This window comes from Cervus canadensis, chromosome 23, assembly GCF_019320065.1.
Source record: "Cervus canadensis isolate Bull #8, Minnesota chromosome 23, ASM1932006v1, whole genome shotgun sequence".
Classification (NCBI taxonomy): Eukaryota; Metazoa; Chordata; class Mammalia; order Artiodactyla; family Cervidae; genus Cervus; species Cervus canadensis.
The window spans coordinates 35,922,244-35,941,500 of NC_057408.1; the positions used below are offsets into that span (position 1 = coordinate 35,922,244).

Consider the following 19,257-nt stretch of genomic DNA (forward strand, 5'->3'; position numbering starts at 1 on the left):
CCTACAATTCTTCATGTGTGATGCATGCAGGCATGTTGTTACAAGTTAGCAGTAAGCAGAGCCAGAATGATCACACAGACGAAAAGTAGTCTAGGTCAGGTATGGGTCTGTGTCTTTCAAGGTCCACGGGCAATCAAACACAATGAACTTCTCGATGAAGGTGACATTTGAGGCACAGATGCTGAGCAGGTGACTAAGCTATGCATGCAGGGACTGTTTCCCGATTTGCTTCTCGTCACCCTCTTCCTCTCTCCTACTCCCATCTCTGCCAAAATCATGCTGTGATTTTGTGGCCACAGGGCAAAATCCCTCCAATAGACTTCAGAGATGAAGCCACTTCGTCATCATCAATCTTAAAACCATGATCTTTCTTTATAAACTGGAAAGTGGATTTTCTTAAGCAAATGCTATGAAGCTTACATTAATCATTTCATTAAAATGAAAAATCAGTCCTATTTGAAACACTAAGGCAGGAGCACTCAGAAAGAGTGTCCTATTCCAGATCCCACCAAGGCCAGAGCCTCAAAACTGTGGACTGTGCCCAAGCGGTCCATCTCACTGTCATTGCCTTTGCCAAAATATCACAAGGCGTGGTCACCCAAGTCACAGTTCAGGAATCTTTAAAAGTGTAACGACAAGAAAGAGAACAGGAACAAACATGACACAAAGCAGGCAGAGCACCATATACCAAGTGCTACCGCCAAAGCCTCATAACTCCCACCTTCAGCATCCTTGGTGATCATAAATAGATTTTTCAGTCCACTTTGCCCAACTCTCTCCATACTCATTTCTCTAACCAGTAGAAACAGCACTACAGGGAGTTTCAGGACCCTGTGAGAACTGCCTGAGTTTCTCAAAGATCTTAGATCACAACATGCAATTTCACAGTAAATGTTCCCATTTCTCATTCTGCTCAGAAGTTTCAATTTTCTTTCCACATCATTCTCAAATCGATGCCCTCCTTCTCCTGCAATAGGAGGCACCCAATGGTGGTTCATGTTCCAGGATCCCATGGGTACCAGACTGCTCAAGTCAATTCTTAGTAGAGTGCGGACAGGTGTTCCCTTAGGGACAGAGAGGAAGGGACATATCTGAATCACTGTCTTAAGGTCATCCCACCTATTCTGAGTTCAGTTCTTCATCATGCAGCCTCCTGACCTACATGTAGCTCTCAGGTAGGTCCCCACAATGGGAGAAAATGCTCCAGCCAAATAATGCAAGCAGGATTTCCACCGGCAGCAGAAGAGGATCACTGGCAACGAGTGTATCAGTCAGCCCCGGTGGAGCTGTCTGGCACAGACTGGTCCACGGAGGTCCACCATCCTAGTGAACTGAGGGCTTCCATTTGGGAAGATAGAATTGGACCCAGACCCCAGAACTGCACAGCCATCCTTCAGCTGGACCTCTGTGTTATGGAACTACTTCTGAGAGCCTAGAGATCTTGTCAAACTTTGTATTTTGGACATACATAATTTCTCATGGGATTGTCAATCTTTCTGTTTCTTTTTAATGTCCTTTCTTCTTTCTTACTTTCTCTCAGTCCTGATAGGAGGTTCACAGAAATGGAGATCATACTATTTCCATTCATATGTCTTCATGGTTGCAAACAGTCCTGGCCTATAAGATGCACTTCAGAAAAATGTATGCTATATGACTAACTGAATAAATGACAGCATTAGTGTTTACTGAAATTATGTGAAAGTACATATTTGTTCTACTTAACCTCAACTATGTATTATCATGAGTACCTCAGGTTCTAACAATCTCACACTGGTGTGGTGGCATACCATTTATTTCTAGACCAAAGTTTTGTGTTTTGGATTCTTTTCTAGTTGATAAAGCATAGCTTTCTACACAGACATTAACTGAGACGCTAATAATATAAATAATATAAAAACACAAGTAGGTGAAGATGAGTTTAGGGAGTTAGATCAAGTCTGAGTGCATCACCAGGGCCACCGTGCCTTGGGAAGTTTTGGGGTAACTGTGGATGATGGCTTAAAGGTAGAGAAGAGGCAGGGAATAGGAAAGGCTGGGATGGTCAAGGACACCTGTGGGGTTGGGCCTCCTTTCCCCTTTTAGGGGTCCTTGCGCCCCTCCCCAAGGCTGGGTTAATGCTTACTTTTCCCGGAGATCTCGCACTTGACTGGGCTTGAAGTCGGGAGCCGACAGGGGGCAGGGGCTGGACGGGGGCGACAGGGGGCTCTTGATGTTCTGCACGGAGTGCCTGCGGCTCCGCCTGCGGTCCAGGCCCCGGGGCTCACTGCCCGTGCCTCCCGAGCACACACTGGCCCGCCTGCGGTCGCGGCAGCCGCTGGGGGGCGGCTCTGCCGTCTCGTCCTCGTCCTCCAGCCGGAGTGCCACCTGGAAAAGCAGAGAGTGCACAGAGCAAGGTCAGGCCTCTCACAGTCCCACCCCAAAGGGCACTGAACTCCGTCCTTTCCCGTCCTGCAGCAGGGGCTTCTCCCCGAGGTCATCACAACCATGCACCTCCCAAAGCGCAGCCTCCAAACCGAAAGATGCTCGCCACTGCGAATCTTCCCAGATGGATCCGAGAAGGTCAACTGATGTCACGAGAAGATCTGAGAACTATTTTGTAGTTAGATGGGCTCTTCACCCCAGGACTGCCCTTTAGAGGCCATTTCTCCTTCTCATGAACTGCCCCCCACTTGGTGTTCTCTGGCCCAGGAGGTGGAGTGTCTCCTGAAACCCCGTCACAGGAAGCCCTGGAGGTCCTGACCCCCAGCTCGCTTCCCAGGGAGGCTGCTCAGAGAGCAGCAAGGAGAGAGGCAGGAACCACGAACTCCAGGTAAGACGAACAGCCTCACCTGCAGGTCATTTGAGAGGCCTGATCTGAGACCCCCCCACGCATGGGGGTGGAGGGGACCCCCCAAGCCTGGCCTCGGGTGGGTGTGGAGCCTGCTTGCACCTGTGATCACAAAAATATAGACCAGAAATAGATTGGATCTCTAGAATTTAGGATTTTTAGAAAACTTCCTCTTAAAAGCACTCACACTTGGCCACTTTGGCGTTCAAATATGGGTAGGCCAAAAAGTTCGTTCGGATTTTTCCATACGCTCTTACAGAAAACTCAGAATAAACTTTTGGGCCAACCCAACAGATACCGGAGCCAACTGGCCCCACACCTCACACCCCTGCCCTCTTCCCAGGGATTTTTTCGTCCTGCCCCCAGTTGGGTGAGGCCTGGCCAAAGACTCAGCTCTGCCGTCTGTTCATCTCCTCCATCCTGGATCCTACTCCATAGGTCTTCTGACATCAACGCCCACTGTTTCTGTGCATACCTCCTCCTCACAGGAGCTCACCCTTTCCAACTGTGGACTATACCTATCTTTTCTCCAGTTTCTTCAATTATGTGTATGCCTCCCTTCTCAAAACCTACACAGCCGAGGAGCTGTCATTGACTATACCTCTGTGTGGCTAACAGACCAGGCATCATCTGCAGCAAATTGCTTGCTCAAGAGTCTCTCGCTCACCAAATGAGGCCAACAGGATTGCATTTGCAGGTCTGTGGTAAGAATAACTTACATAATGCATGTAAAGCAGCTGGGGTAGGGCCTACCCTGTGGCTGGTACTCAATAAATGTGACAATTCTTCCCCAGCCTGTGCCCTCAGATGAAGGGGCCTAGTGAAAAGGGAAACTTAGTCACTCAGTCACGTCCAACTCTGTGACCCCATGGACTGTAGCCCGCCAGGCTCCTCTGTCCATGGAATTCTCCAGGCAAGAATACTGGAGTGGGTAGCCATTCTCTTCTCCAGGGGATCGTTCCAACCCAGGGCCTGGAACACCCACAGATTCTTACGTCACACAGAACTGCCTGGGCAGGCCACCTAACAGCCGGGTGGGCCAGGCCCAAGCAAGTCCAACAGTCTCTCTGACTTGACGCCCAAAGACCCACACAGTCCCATGTCCCCAGAGGTGCCTATTTTCCAACCTTAGGGGTGCTCCTGGTCACATTTCACAACCTGGTCCTGAAAAGTGAGAGAATGGAGAAATAATATAAAGACCCAAATGGCTAACCATGCTATTGGTTTTGGCATCGCCTATCTACAGACAACCTGGCTATTGCAAAGTCAGTGGTTTCCCATGTCCAAAGTGTTGATGCCAAATGTGTTCACACGGCATGGTAAGCTTGGCCGAGTCAAGGCCAGGCTGGCCCCTCTCATCCGGTTTACAAAGATGAACACCTGAAATGCACGGCCTGTTTCCCACGAGTGAAGCCTCCCTGGATCTGCTCCATCTGCAGTTGTCTCCAGCTCTAGCTTTTAGACAAGACTGATTTAGTGAAAACTCTTCCATCTACAAGCCAGATACATTTTATAACAAACTCCCAGATAGATGAGGACAATCTAATAATATTTTGACTGCTCTGTTCCCCTAGAATTTACTAGGCAGACATAATCTGGGGAGGTTTGAGGTAAGAATGGATAAAAGTTCAGAAAAAGCTGTACTGTTACAAAATCTCACTGGAAAGTCTGTTTCCTGGGGTAAGGGTGTTCTGCAGTATAACTGCAAGAACTGGGAAAGAAATTATGTGTTTGATTAATCACTTTTATCACCTCAACTTTAACACTGTAAATGGTATTCTCTGGGGAAAGTTTGACAATGATTATATACCTAGTCAAGCACAGTGCTTTAAAATATTACTAGCCAATTATTTTTTCTTCATTTTTAGATATAAAAATTCTAGACCACTTGAACTCATTCTGACCTGAAATATTGATTCTGCTTCTAATTAAGCACATATTTGGAATGATAAGGTTAGGGGATAAAGTAGAGTTCAGATAGTTCTAATTCCTTGTCTAACCTCAGAGATGCAAAGATCAAATAGCATTCCACTCACAGTGCTTTCAGAGAGGCACATGGCATGTGCACAAAGTGAAATCTACTTCAACTGCCTTTTCTCAAGGAAGATGAGACAATCATTGTTTAAATGAAAAGTACTGAAAAATTATCAACGTGATACCATAAAATGGAATTCAATGAGAGCTGTGTAAAGCTCCAATCCTAAACAAAATATCCATCTTCTTAAACAAAGAAAAGGATGCATGGGGGTAGGGGTAAGTGGGAATCACAATCCCAGGAGATACAATGGCAGCCTCAGGCTTGGCAGACAGGAAAGCTGTAACATGAAATTTGGGGCTGGTCTTCACTCCCAGTTTTGATTTTACATGAAGAATCTTAGAATCACTAGTGTCCACTGATGACAGGGAAAGAGACCTGCTTTCATGTCCAGGGCTATGGTAGCAGTTCCAGTTTCTTTAGGTTCTAGGGAGCACTACAAATTACAGTTAAGATCAGTAAGTTCTGGAAAAGACCTAGAGAGAGAACAGCACTTACCAAGAGACTTATTCAGAATCTGTGGTGTCAGATCTAATTAACCACAAGTGTGGTGTCCTACCCTGGACCCAAAGTGAGATCAACCGTGTCCTAAACAATTTCTAATCTCACCCAAATGATGGGGTGTTTTGCTACTGAGCCCCTCATCAGATACCTTCTGACTCTTTTAATCAAATGTAGAACAGTCTCTAAAACCCAGGTGAGGAATCCAGCACTGACTGCTTGCACACCCTACCCCATCCTACCAAGAAAGCAGGGAAGAGCAAACTAAGGTGGCATCTGGGACAACTTCTACCTATCTCTGAGCCCACTAACTGATCTAAACATTCTTTTTAAAATTAGTGGAGATTTCCAAACAAATGCAAAGTATGGAGAAGAGTACAAAGACTTTTGTGTCATCACCTATGATAGTTCAACAATTATCAACCCTGGCCAATCTTGTCTCATTTACTCCCTGCCCTTGACCCCATAGCCAGGTTTTTTTGAGATTAAGTCCCAGATCATATAATTTTATCCATTAATATATCCGTATATATCCCTAGAAGATAAGGATTTTTAAAAACCATAACCACCATACCACTGTCCTGCTTAAAATAATTTCTTAATATCATCAAACATTCAACAATCTGAACATTCTTAGTGAGGGCCAAAAGCTATTAACAGTTCTTTGAGATTATGTTGTTATACTACTACTAACCTCCATGACAGGCAACCATATTTACATAGCAGATCTAATCATTTTCCAAATTGCTCTCCCACACTTTCTTTTTAATGCACACCTATACAACTTGATTCAGCTTTTAGGTGAAATGGATGCCAGTGCTGCCATTTCAAGAAGGAACTATGCTGATAATTCTCTATTAGGTTGAACAGGTTGTGGCAGATGATTATGGTACTGGGCCTCAGGGAATCATGCCTCGCTGTTCACTTATCTTTGTGTAGTCCCCTCCTACACTGAGTCTACAATTTTCTACGTGACTTGTTTTGGCCAACATGACATCAGAAGACATAGACACTTGAAAAGTGTTTGCATCTGAGACCTTCCCTTCTGAAATGCATGTGAAGAAGTATGTGCTAGCCTGCTGATGACAAATAGCCAGCCAACAGCCACCACTAAAGGTCAAACCAGGTGAATAAGGCCACCTTAGAGCATTCAGTCCCAGTTAAGTCATCAGATAGCTGCAGCTCTATGAGAATCTCTCAGCTGAACCAGGCCAAAATTTCTGACCCCCAGAATGATGAGCAAATTCTGCTGTTTTAAGACCACTCTTTTTGGCATATTTGTTATGCAGCAAGAGCTAACTGATACACATTTTAAAAATCACCTTTGACAAGGAAGGATTTGAAAAGATTGGACCTATTAATTATTCCTAACAGTAACAATCACCCCCTCACCCCCAAAGTCTTCAGCTCTAAGATGCCTTTCCCATTACAAGGATCACATTTTCAGCATCAAAAGTGAGAACACAATCCAAAAAGATTTTTGGTTTTGATTTGTGAAATTATGTATTTGAAAGAATCATTTGGAACTATAAAAATTCAAATGAATTTAATTAAACATGGATTAAATCACCTTTCTAAAATGGAATTAATTGCAATTGGGACTATCCCCAGAAAGTCCAGGATGTATGGTCATCAGACATTCTCCACTATTTAGAAGAATTCTAGAAGCCCAACAGAGTTCTCTGCAATGGCTTGAAAACATTTATAATCTATTGTGAGGAAAATATCGGTACTGCTTATAAGGCTCCTCACTGCCCCCACAACTTAGTTGTCCTATGGCACCAAACACTTTTAAAAGTGCATTAATTTTTAGATAAGAATAAAAATTCTAACTCTATCTGGTACCCAAGCATTCAGTTTTCACCTTGAGTGATTACCCAAGGCATCTTCCCTTTAAGGTGGCTGATTTCTGATTAAATCATGCCCTTCCTTCAGCCCAGCATCTATTAGTGATATTTAAAAGAGACCTTCACTCAAGTACTTAACTTCTACTCTGGACAAAGGCACTGCTGAACACAGAGGTTAGACAGGAGAGACACAGATGACAAAGGCAAACCAACAGGCAAGTGCATCCTGAGGACTGTTCAGTGTGAGGTGTGAACACAGGCAAGCACTCCCTCCTGGGTTATAAACAAAGCGCAGGCAACAAGCCCGGGACTCCTGTATCTTGCCAAGGAGGCCATGCGGAAAAGGGGACATCTGAGGTGACTCCTTCAGGGGAAGAAGGAGTCCGCCAACCTGAGAACAGGAAGGAAGAACAGTCCAGGCAAAGCAAGGAGAACGGAAGGGAAGCTCCGTGGTGACCTGCCTTCCACGTTCAGGAAACAAGAGGAGTGGAGTGTGGCTGAAACTTCAGCAACATCTTAGGAATTGCCGGAGACAAGGCCACGGCAGCTCGAAGGTCACAGATGGTGTTGGCTCTTGAACTAACTCAAGGCATTCCAGCTTCACCCACGGGGTGTGAAAAAGTTTTTAAGGTTTTTTGTTCATTCATTCATTCATTCACTCTTGTTTATTTTCCTAAGTGGAGGAACGTTGTAGTGAGACCTGTCATTGAGGAGGACCCCTTGTTTTCAGCTGCAGGGAGTGAGGAAGGGGGAGTAAGCCGAGAAGCCCCTGGGGACACAGTCCTGCAGGTGCCATCCTCCCCAGGCGCTGCCCCTCACCACGCCTCCTTTCACACCAGGCAGAGCCTCCACTGCGCCCCACTCTGTCACTATCCTGCTTTAGGCCACCTCCTCAGGCCGGGGGTGGGGGCCCATCCACTCAGTGTCTCACCTTCAGCTCACCCAGTCTCTCTTCTTCACAGACATGCCAGCAGCCTCAGGGTATCAGCTTACTCACGTATGGGTCACTGTCTGCACCCCATGAGACGGTGCATCCCCTCAGGGCACTGGCCTTGTCTGTCTAGTTTGCTGCTGAGTCCCGTGGCCTAGAATAGCGCTGGGTACATAATCAGTGCTTGTGAAGTTCTGTTCAGTGAACGGACTCACAGGTGAACAAAGGAATGAGATTATAGCAATAATCCAGGTAAGAGACAACAAGGACCTGAGCTAGGGGAATGGAGAAGAAATTGCAGTCTTCAGCCATCAGACCTCCAAGTATGAGGACGGGCAGAGAGAGAAGGAGGTCCAAGACAGCTCCAGGTTTGTAACCTGGGAGACTGTTCTTTGCAGAGGTGGAGAAACGAACAGACTGTGCAGGAATTTTGTTTTTGTCATGGGGGGCGGAATATAGGGTTTTGTGAGGGCTGGGTCATGTCATATGCAGCTTTTAGGTGGCCCTGTCTGACATAATCTGAGCTCCTCTGACACTTTCCATGCCCCTCTGTGCCATCAAATATAGCTGCTGGGAAATCAGCCCTCTGCTTGTCTGAGACTACAGAATGAAAGTTCCTTGGAACAGGGACAGATCTTCTGTCTCTGAATGTTCAGAGTGCATGACATACCTTCAACGAATAAACGAACATAATGCAAAAAGACAAGCAGGCAGAGGGGCAGGCAGCCACGAACCTTGCAGACAGCTCAGGTCAAGGTATCAGCTGCAGCCAAAGCTGCTGAACTCACTGGGTGAGTCACAGCTCAGGCTGCCTAGACTGAGAGAGGAGGTCTGATGAAGAACCCCAACACTGAAAAGGAAGAGACAGAGAAGAGCCAGGAGGGACACTGATGAGGAACAGTCCAAGAGGTGCCCTGGAGACACCCATAGACATAGCCACCAGCAATGCATTGTATAGCAGCAATGTACAAGACTGGTCTCATGACCACTAGCACCACTCTTTTATGATGTGAGCATAACAGTGATGCCCAAGTTGATAGGGATGGCATACAAAAAGAGAAGAGAGGGAAAGCTGGGGGAAGGATGAGGATGGAGGCCAGCTCTACTTATGACTATTTGTCTAAAACTCTAAGCAAATCAGTATCAAACAGAATTCCAAAAGCACATTACAAAAAACACACATCATGACCAAGTGGGTTATATTCCAGGAAGGAGAAGATGATTAAAAGATAAAAAGAAATGAATCAGATAAACAACTCTAAAATCTAAAAAGGACAACAAAGTAAATTGAAAGAAAATTTAAGAAGGAAATCATAAAGATAAAAATGTTTTGAGTTACAAAACAGAAGAGCACTGAAAATCATATATAAGTCAAAATTAACAACAACAAAATAGACAAACCACTAGTTAACCTAGAGGAAAAAGGGGGAGAAATTACAACCACAAAAATTAACAAAGGAAAATAACTTCTCAAGGAAAGGAAATTAGAAACATTCATAAGAGACTATTTACATATCTCTTTAGTAATCACTTTAAAAATCCAGATGAAATGGATATTTCCTAGGAAAACATGATTTGTAAAAGCCAATACCAATAAAGATAGGAAGTTTACATAAACCAATATCCATAGAATAAAGCATAGTTACCAAAGATCTCTTGCCTCCAACACACACACACACACACACACACACACACACACTCCTCTTCTGCCACTCCATCATCATCATTACAAGCCCACACAATTTCCCAAGGGAGCTCTATCAGATAATCAAAGACCAGAGACAAAGGCAGAAAGAAAAAAGAAAAGCTTCTAAATATTTTTACAAAGCAAGAACAGAATTGATACCCAAACATAGTAAGTATTGCACATGCATATACACACACAAAGAAAAAAGGACAAGAACGCTCATGGTAGCATTGTCATGGCAACAAAACTGTAGCTAGCCAACACCCAAGCGAAGAGCAGATAAATAAACTGGGATATATTCATCAGCAGTGAAAATGAGCAAACTAGAACTCCACATAGCAACATGGGCAGGTCTCAAAATCAAGCCAAAGAGAAACTGTAGGAAGGCACATGTGGTATGGTCCCATTTATAAAAAGACAAAATTAAGCCATGTGTTGTTTAGGGATACAGACAGGGAGGAAGGAGTTAAAGCAGCTGGTCTGCAATCCCTCCACCCCTTTCATAGGAGTGATGTTTCTAGGGAAAGAAAGAAGTCAATGACCCCAACTAATCTTTTGTAAATATGCTAATAACTAGACTATCTAATAAACAGCCTGATGACATTTCCTAAAATGAGAGTTCTTGTTTCTGGAATGTCTTTAGCAGGCCAGGATTGGCTAAGGATCCCCTATACTAAGTGAACACAGAATTTATGGATTGATAAGCCATGACACTCTGGGCTGTGTAATAGGGATGCTTCATAACTGAATATTACTCGCAGGGCAAGGTGACTTGGAAATCGCACTTGGAAACCCTGTCTATTATTCTGGGTCAGAAAGCCCACGCCTGATGCATAAGAAAAAGACCTAGGAGTCACAAGGGATGACCCAGATCTCTCCCTGCATCCCTGCACCTGTGTATTCTGGAAAGTAGTAGCCTAGGTAGATTAGTATAGCTCTGCTATAGACAGCAAGATCTCAGATGGTCAATTCTTACTTGATAATATGATCATTTGTGTTAGCTCAGAATAGCTATTTTCAGACAAAACCATTAAAAAAAAAAAGGCAAGAGAATGGTGCTGGGAGTTAGTTGAATGACACCAGGAAGGGCCACTGAGGACACTTCTGAGTTACTGGTAATATTCTTGCTCTTAAACACAAGTGTATTAGTCAGAATTTTCAAGAGAAACAAAATAAATCAAATATATATGGAGATTTAATATAAGGAATGGGCTGACATGATTATGGCAACCGAGAAGTCCCAAGATCTATGGCCCAAAGCCCTGGAAACCAAGGGAGCCAATGGTGTCAGTTCCAGCTGGAGGTCAAAGGTAAGAGGTAACCTACGTCCCAGCTCATTTCCGTCAGCAGAGAGTGAATTCTCTCTTGCTCAGCCTTTTGTTCTATTCAGGCCTTCAACAAGTTGGATGAGGCCTGCCAACAGGGAGGAGGGCAATCGTCTTTACTCAGTCTATCAGTGTGAATGTTAACCTCACCCAGAAGGTTAAGGATACACACTGCACTGACACACGATGATGTCTGATCAAATATCTGGGCAGTCTGTGGCCCAGTAAAGCTGATACATAAAGTTAACTATCGCAACGGGTGTCTGCTTTGTTGTTCTTTGAGTGACACATATAATCTACATTTGTGAATGATATGCACTTAATGCTAAAATATTAAGCAGATGCCATTTGACCAAAGAAAGATGGTGGACCCAGAACACCTTTTGAAATACTGGCATGAATGGAAAGAGGAAGACGGGGAGGAAGCTTGAGAGGAAGGCAGCCTGGAAAATAAGCGTGCCCTGAAGCCGAAAGTAGTCTCCTGGGGGAGGGATCCAGCATACTTTTCAAAGTTCTCTCCCAGTTGGTTCACTGGTGGGAAATTCACCTGTATGATGCTGTCTTCTGGTATATGGTGGATATGTCTGGATTGAAACTCAAGCAACTGTCATACAAAACACTGAGAAGTCTCAGCCACAGTGCACTGTAGGTGTCAATTATGCTGTGAGTGGTATTATTCAGCACGACTTGATTTTCTCCCTTCAACAAGTAGTATGTGTCCTTGAGCCAGCTGAATCTTCAGACATGAAAGTGACTCAGCTATTCACCAGAGTTGAATCAGAAGACACAAGCAGCCTCTTTGAAAAACTTAAGAAGGATCCTGACGCTTTAACTCTGCTGGCCCCAGCTGTCGGACACATAATCATTCCTTTTGACCACACAGAATCTCAAGCTATAATCATACAAGCCCCTGGTTGAGCAGAGATTGGGCTTCTGAACAGGAGTTAAGGGGGTGAGGAAGGGAGGTGTCTGTATTGGGGAAAGTCTGTCTTCTACAGTCCTGTGAGCCAGTTGTCTATTCCCTTCTTTCTCCATCTTTAGTATTCTTACCATACCCCTATGTTATCCTGTCTTCTATACCCCTCCATCACTCACTGATAATGAAACATGAAAGTGTGAGCAGATAACTGGGTGACTAAGTGAGGCTTCGTTGGAGGAGAGGGTGCCCTAAGCAGGAGCACAGAGAGCTGGCTGGCCGTGGGGAGCTTTGCGCTCTGACCGCAGACTCTCTGACTCAGTTTCCTCTGATTTCTCCTAAGATCCTACAAAGATAATTCTGCTTGTCACTTGTGAGAGTAACTTTTAGGAAGTAGTAAGTTACATGTCAGTCTCTCCACTTCTACCCAGCGAAGATTACAGTGGAGCCATTTAGCTGGGAAATACCTCTCCTAGGACGTCAGCTTTATGTGCACACAGATTTATGAACAAAGCTGTTCATCATAGCAGCATTTATAATTGCAAAACCTTGGAAGTCATCTAAATCCGAACAAAGAGAAACTGATTATATGTATTATGGTACTTGCATACAAACAGGATATTATGTTTCTAATAAAACAAAATTCTTGAAGATGATTCAATGACAAAATGGTTCAAACATATTTACTAATAAAAATTCAGTACACAACACTGTATACAGAGTACTGTCCCCATAGTTAATGTTGTTCTTGCTTAGCCACTAAGTTTTGTCTGACTCTTTTGTGACCCCATGGACTGCAGCCTACCAGGCTCCTCCATCCATGGGATTTTTCCAGGCAAGAGTACTGGAGTGGGGTGGCATTCTCTGGAGTTGATAGTCTATACATACACAAAAAAGGCTAGAAAAACAGACTAATATGTTAACCACAGTTAGTAAATAAAATTATGGGTGATTTCTTTATCTTACATTTTCTGGTATTTTCCAAATATTCTCCAAAGAGTACATACTTGTAGCAAAAGGAAAACAAAAAACAAAGAAACAAAAAAACACCACAGGGACTTCTCTGGTAGTCCAGTGGTTGAGAATTCACCTGCCAGTGGACAGGAGTTTGATCCCTGGTCCGGAAAGATTCCACATGTCACGGGGCAACTAACCCCATGCACCACAACAACTACCCACACTCTAGAGCCTGTGAGTCACAACTACTGATGCCCAGATGCCCTAGAGCCCATGTTCCACAATCAGAGAAGCTTTCTATCACTATGAGAAGCCCGAGCACCACAACTAGAGAGTAGCCCTTGCTTGCTGCAACTAGAAAGGAAGGGCCTGCATGCATTAACAAAGACCCAGAGATCTGCTGGAAAAGGGATAGGCTACCCACCCCAGTATTCACGGTCTTCCCTTGTGGCCCAGCTGGTAAAGAAACTGCCTGCAATGCGGGAGACCTGGGTTCAATCTCTGGGTTGGGAAGATCCCCTGGAGAAGGGAAAGGCTACCCATTCCAGTATTCTGGCCTGGAGAATTCCATGGACTGTATAGTCCATGGGGTCACAAAGAGTTGGACACAACTTTCACTTTTTCACTTTTCAGAGTTGCCAAAAATAAAAAAAATAATTAAAAAAAATTTTTTTAAATACCATGATGAGGCAAGAGACAAGGCAGAAGAAAGTGAAAAGTTTAGTATCTCTAATAGCATTTTTCCCACATTTTCATTCCGCACTGGACTCTTACAAAGTATGTAGAGCCTGCCAGAAGTTCTACCAGCAGGATAGGAAACATGCTTTCCATGCCTCTCTCTCACTCTCTCTCCTCCTCAAGAATGAATGTTCTTTAAAATAGCAATCACTCAATCAATAAGCAAGCAAGCTACCAAATTTCTCCTAGATAAGGGATTCTCACACTGGAGTGTCCTCAGAATTACCTGGAGGGTCATACAACACAGATCTGGGCCCAGCCTCTGAGTTTCTGCTTCAGCAGGTTTTAGGTGGGGCCTGAGAACTTGCATTTTGGCAGCTCCGAGGTGTTGCGAATGCTGCCACACTGCATGCAGAACCACTGGTCTAGAGGACGTTTATCTCAGCCTTTGATGTGTCTGAGCTGTACAAGGCCCTTAAAAGGCATATCCTCTTACCTCATAGATGTTCAACTGCTCCACCAAGTCCAGGTCAGTCCCTTTCTTGGTCAAGTGCCGCTGGGACACGGCTGCAATGCCCAGCTCCTCCAGGCAGTCCACCACGTCGTAGAAGGTGTCTTGGTCGGGCAAACCGGACAAGGTCTGAATGAAGAACAGGACACAGTGTCTTAGGGGACTGTCACGGGACATTTTTTGCATGGTAGCCAGTGGCCACAAGTATAACAACTGGAGCAAAGCAAGACAGATGACAAGTTCATTGGAGAAAAAAGCTTCTTTAGTGTGGTAAGCAGACTGAACCCCAAGATCCCAACACCTGGGGTACAGGTGCTGTATAATCCCCCACTCTCATGATTAGGTGACATGACATGATAGGGCAAAGGTGAAAGGTCATTAAGGTCCCAAATCAGTTAAGTCTGAAAAAGGGGAGAGTAGCCAGGTGGGCCTCACCTAATCAGGTGAGCCATTAAAAGAGGGTTAGGCCTTTTCTGAGCAGAGAGACCAGAAAAGACATTATCCTGTTGGCCCAGAAGAAGCTGCAAGCTGCCATGAGTCCCACAGCTGCAAGGAAGTGAGCTCTGCCAACAACCACAGAGGCTTGGAAGGGAAATCCAAGCTCCAGACGAGACGCCAGCCCTGGTTGACACCTTGACTGCAGCCTTGGGAGACTCAGCAGAGGGTTCAGCGGGGCAGTGCCTGGGCCCCACCCCCATGGAAACTGTGAGATGGAAGTCTGTGATATTCCAAGCTGCTAAATTTGTGATAATTTGTTACATGGCAATTGGAAACTAACATACTAGAAACTCCCGTTAACATTGATCTACCAACAGCTAGAGTTAGAACAATTTAATGATTCCCTTTTCTTTCGGTTCTGTAGGCCTTCCCCTTGGTCTAAGATATTTACGGCAATGTGAGAAATTTCAAAGTGGCAACCAAGAGACAAAAAGATAACCCAGGATAGAAAAAGTCAACTTCTCTTTGGATTCTGCTTCTTTTTTAAAAAATGTATTTATTTACTTTTATTGGTGGATAATTACTTTACAATATTGTGATGGTTTTTGCCATACATCAATATGAATCAGCCATAGGTATACACGTGTCCCCTCCATCCTGAACCCCCTCCCACTTTCCTCTCTACCCCATTCCTCCTAAAAGAAGGATGATCTTCAGATCAGGCCTCTGCTTAGAGCTGGAAGTACCCTTGGGGTGATTAACTCAAAGCCCCTTATCTTATAAATGAGGGGGATGAGGGTGGGGAGGTAGCAGGAAGTTACTAAATAATGACTAATAAAACCCTGTGCTCAGACCTGCTATTCCAGTCTTTGTGCCTTCTAAACAAACTGCTCTGGCTTCGAATTTCAGACACAGAGCTTCATTCCCTGTTTATTTCACTATTATTGCATTTCAAAATTATTCTAAACATGGTGACTTGCCTTGAAAGGAAAAAGACCAATATTTTCTTAAGGATCATCTCATGGTACCAACTTCTTTTAACACTTCTATTTTGAGGTTATTAATATTGGAAAGAAATATCTCTGCTCCTAACCCAAGTAATGGCTATTTCCCTTCTATACTGAATGAAGAGGATACAGCTCACTGCCATTGAGAACAGAAACTAAAGAAAAATAGCTGCAATGCAACAGCTTAATCCATCAGGAGCCCCAGCAAGGACATGAATGGAAGGCTGTGAACCAGTCAGGAGCTGTGATAAATAAACAGGTGCTCACACCAAAGTGACCAAGTGTGCAAGCATATGTGGGTGTCTGCAGGTGCCAGGCAAGGCAGTCGCCACTGGGTTAGCAGACAGCAGTCCACTGACCTAACCTAAAAAGTACATACCCATCCAAAGAACCTTCTCATCAGAACAAGTCCATCTTTTCTTTTACTGAAAACTCTAGAACTTGTTAAAAGATGAAGGGAGGGAGGAACCTCCCTGGTTGTCCAGTGGTTACCAATCCACCTTCCAATGCAGGAGATGAGGGTTTGATCCCTGGTTGGGAAGGAAGATCCCACATGCTGCAGTGCAAATAAGCCGTGTGCCACAGAAGAGAAGCCTGCACACGGCAAAGACGACACAGCACTGCCAAATAAATGAGCAAGCGAGCAAGTGTTAATTACTCAGTCGTGTCCGACTCTTTGCGACTCCATAGACTGTATCCCACCAGGCTCCTCTGTAAATGGAATTCTCCAGGTAAGAATACTGGAGTGGGTTGCCATTCCCTTCTCCAGGGGAATCTTCCCAACTCAGGGATCAAACCCAGGTTTTCTGCATAGCAGGCAGATTCTTTACTGTTTGAGCCAACAAGGAAGCGCCCAAATAAGCCAAATAAATAGTAAATAAATAAAAGATGAGAAAGAGGGAAATGGTGACATAAAGGCCAGGGCAGGGCTAATGACCAGAGGTGCCCTGACTAACTGCTGACTGCCCATCACAGGTGAGCTGACAGTGTTAGGTCCCAAACTTTCTACACAGTAGTGCGGGGTGGGGGCGGGGGTAGGATGGGCACAGAGAGAGGCCTCTGCTGTCTCCTCAGCATCCAGGTCCCCTCCTTTCTTCTTCCCTTTTCTTCCCTGCAGAGAGTCAATCGAGATTCTTTCATTCCAGGGGGTTAAATTCCTAGAACTAATCCCCATTGCCTTTGCAAGCCTGACCATGATGGGGTGGTAGGGGGATTACTGTTAAAAAATTAAACCATTAGATCCATAGAACCAGACTCAGGGAGTCCTTGCTCAGTAAGAGGCGCAGAACTGAGGGTATTGAGAAGTGATCATGTCATCTATCGGTGAAAATGCAGGCTTGAGGACATCCAGATGCCACCCCCTCTCATGTGTGGCCGTAGGGGAGCTGGCCTCCGACCACAATCAAAGATGGCTTGTCTCTCTGTCCGCACAGGGAGGGGGCTGTGCAGCCCAAAAACACACACTCGCCTATTTTCAGCGGATTCTCTAACATGTTCCACAAACTCTGCCATGCTCTCACCCCTCCTGGGCCCTGTCTTCCGATGTCTACCCTGACACTCATGGCCAACGTGCCTACTTCTGGCAATGGTGGCAGCCACTCCAGAAAACTCTGTGAGCAAATGTCTCTTGACACCTCCACTCTCAGACAACACTAGGGACCCCCTTCCCTGGTTTCTCTCAGACCTTGCCTTGCCAGGATTTGTGACAAGTAAATCTTTACAGCCCCTCTCAAAGGAGAAATCTCTGTCTTAGCAAACATTCTCTTTTCCTTTCCCTGGGTTTTCACTTATTCCATCAAATTCTTCTTGAGGGTTAAAACCAGGGTAGCGAAAGCCTATACACAAGTATTCACTGCAGCAGGAGCATTTGTGAAAGTCAAAAGCTGTGGACACCCAAATTTCCTTCAGTGGATGATGAGATAACAAATGGTGGTGTATTTACACAATGGAACATGACACAGCAGTGAAGAGGAGCGAACTATTAACACACCTAGTGACACAGATGAATCTCTAAGGCACTGTGCAGAGTGAGAGAAGTCAGCCTCAAACAGTTACATCCTGTATGGGTCCCACTTTGGAAATAATAGAACTGCAGTGCTAGAGAATAAATCTGTGGTTGTCAGGGACATGAGTAGGGGGTCAGGATGGCACTATAAAAAGATAACATGAGTGTGAGATTTTTGGGGAGACATGGAGCTGTTCTATATGCTAATTGTGAAGGTTATCCATGACTTTATATGTTTTAGACCTTCCACAGATAAATACCCAAAGAAAAGAGTTAATTTTACTGTATGATAACTTAAAAAGCCACATAGTCAAATCTAAAAACAAACACTCAGTGTGAATCCCATCAGGTTACTCACCCCCCTGGGCTCCACTAGAATAACTTCCCTCCTCAGGGCTCCCTGGTGTCACCTTCCCTAAACGCTCCAAGCCAGCCCCACAGTGACACCTCTTGTTATTTATGTCCCCACCTGCCTCATCTGATTCTACAAGGTGATCAATATCTGAGCTCCCAAAGTGGGGGAGGCCCACTGAGAGAACTGCAGCTGGATTGGGACAGGACAGCACACAACTTCAGCTTGCAGGGTGAGAAACGGTTCGTTCCCGATGCTCGCTCAATCTAGTGATGACATGGAGGGGAGGGGAAGAATTCAGGGGAGATTAGTCCGGATCTTGGAAACCCCTCATTAATGTGTCTGTTTAACCAAGGGACTAGACTTCAGTCTCAGAGCCCTGAGCAGGCTAGGATTTTGTACCCTTATTTTGTCATAAAAATGTTAATGTTTTGAGTTCCATATTGTTAGGCCCTCTTCCATTTTGTTGAAAGAAAAGTTAGAAAAGCAATACAATTTCCCCAATTTCAGCATTTTTTCCAGACCCACATTAGCACGTCAACGCATGATGATGTTTCGGGTCTCAGAGGACGTTACTCACTGGAATGATCAATGTGACTAAAATTCAGCAAAAACAAACAAACCCAGTATGGGTGCCTGCTGGTCTTTCTGAGGAAAGGATGGCACCTGGAATCGTGTCCTTGGAACCTTCCCTTGGGCCAGGACTAACAAATATGGGATGGAACCGCCAGAAGAGAAAGAGTAAGCGAGGAATTCCTGGATGCTGGAGGCCATGTGGTGCCAAGGAGAGCGACACGCACTGGGTCCTGGCCAGCGATTGGCAGCAGAAGCTCAAGTCACATGGCTGCCGCCGGGGTCATTACTGAACCAAGCAAGGCCTCCACCACTAAGTGAACACACCGCCCAAGAGTGAAATGCAATTTTTTTTTTTTTTTTGCTGTATTCAGTGTTTTCCAGTACAAGGTCAGTGACTGAAAATGACAGGAAATAGATGACCTTCATTTTAAAAAACCAACAGAAAATTGCTTTCAAATTTCATGCTAAATCAACTCACAAAGAGATTTGAAAATCAAAAACAAATTCTTAGGATTATCAACCAGAAAAGGGGTGTCCATTTCCCACCAGGACTGTAGGAAATTTCCCATGACCTCATCAACAACTGGCATTTCATTAAAAAGCAATCACTGCCCATGTAACCTGGAGAAAATGGCTTGCTGTTTAACTACATATTTCTTTCAAG

The 19,257-nt window shown here is 44.8% G+C and overlaps 1 protein-coding gene across 9 annotated transcripts in view; it reads right to left on the minus strand.

Moving 5' to 3' along the window:
* FHOD3 (formin homology 2 domain containing 3) overlaps positions 1 to 19,257 on the minus strand; it is a 503,163-nt gene that overhangs the window by 156,078 nt on the left and 327,828 nt on the right. For all 9 annotated transcript variants that reach the window (XM_043443940.1, XM_043443933.1, XM_043443935.1 and 6 more), the window contains exons 9-10: positions 14,201 to 14,344; positions 2,123 to 2,364 (exon numbers count right to left, since the gene is read on the minus strand). In XM_043443940.1, the coding sequence (XP_043299875.1) occupies positions 2,123 to 2,364; positions 14,201 to 14,344 (386 nt within the window). The remainder of the gene's footprint in view (positions 1 to 2,122; positions 2,365 to 14,200; positions 14,345 to 19,257) is intronic.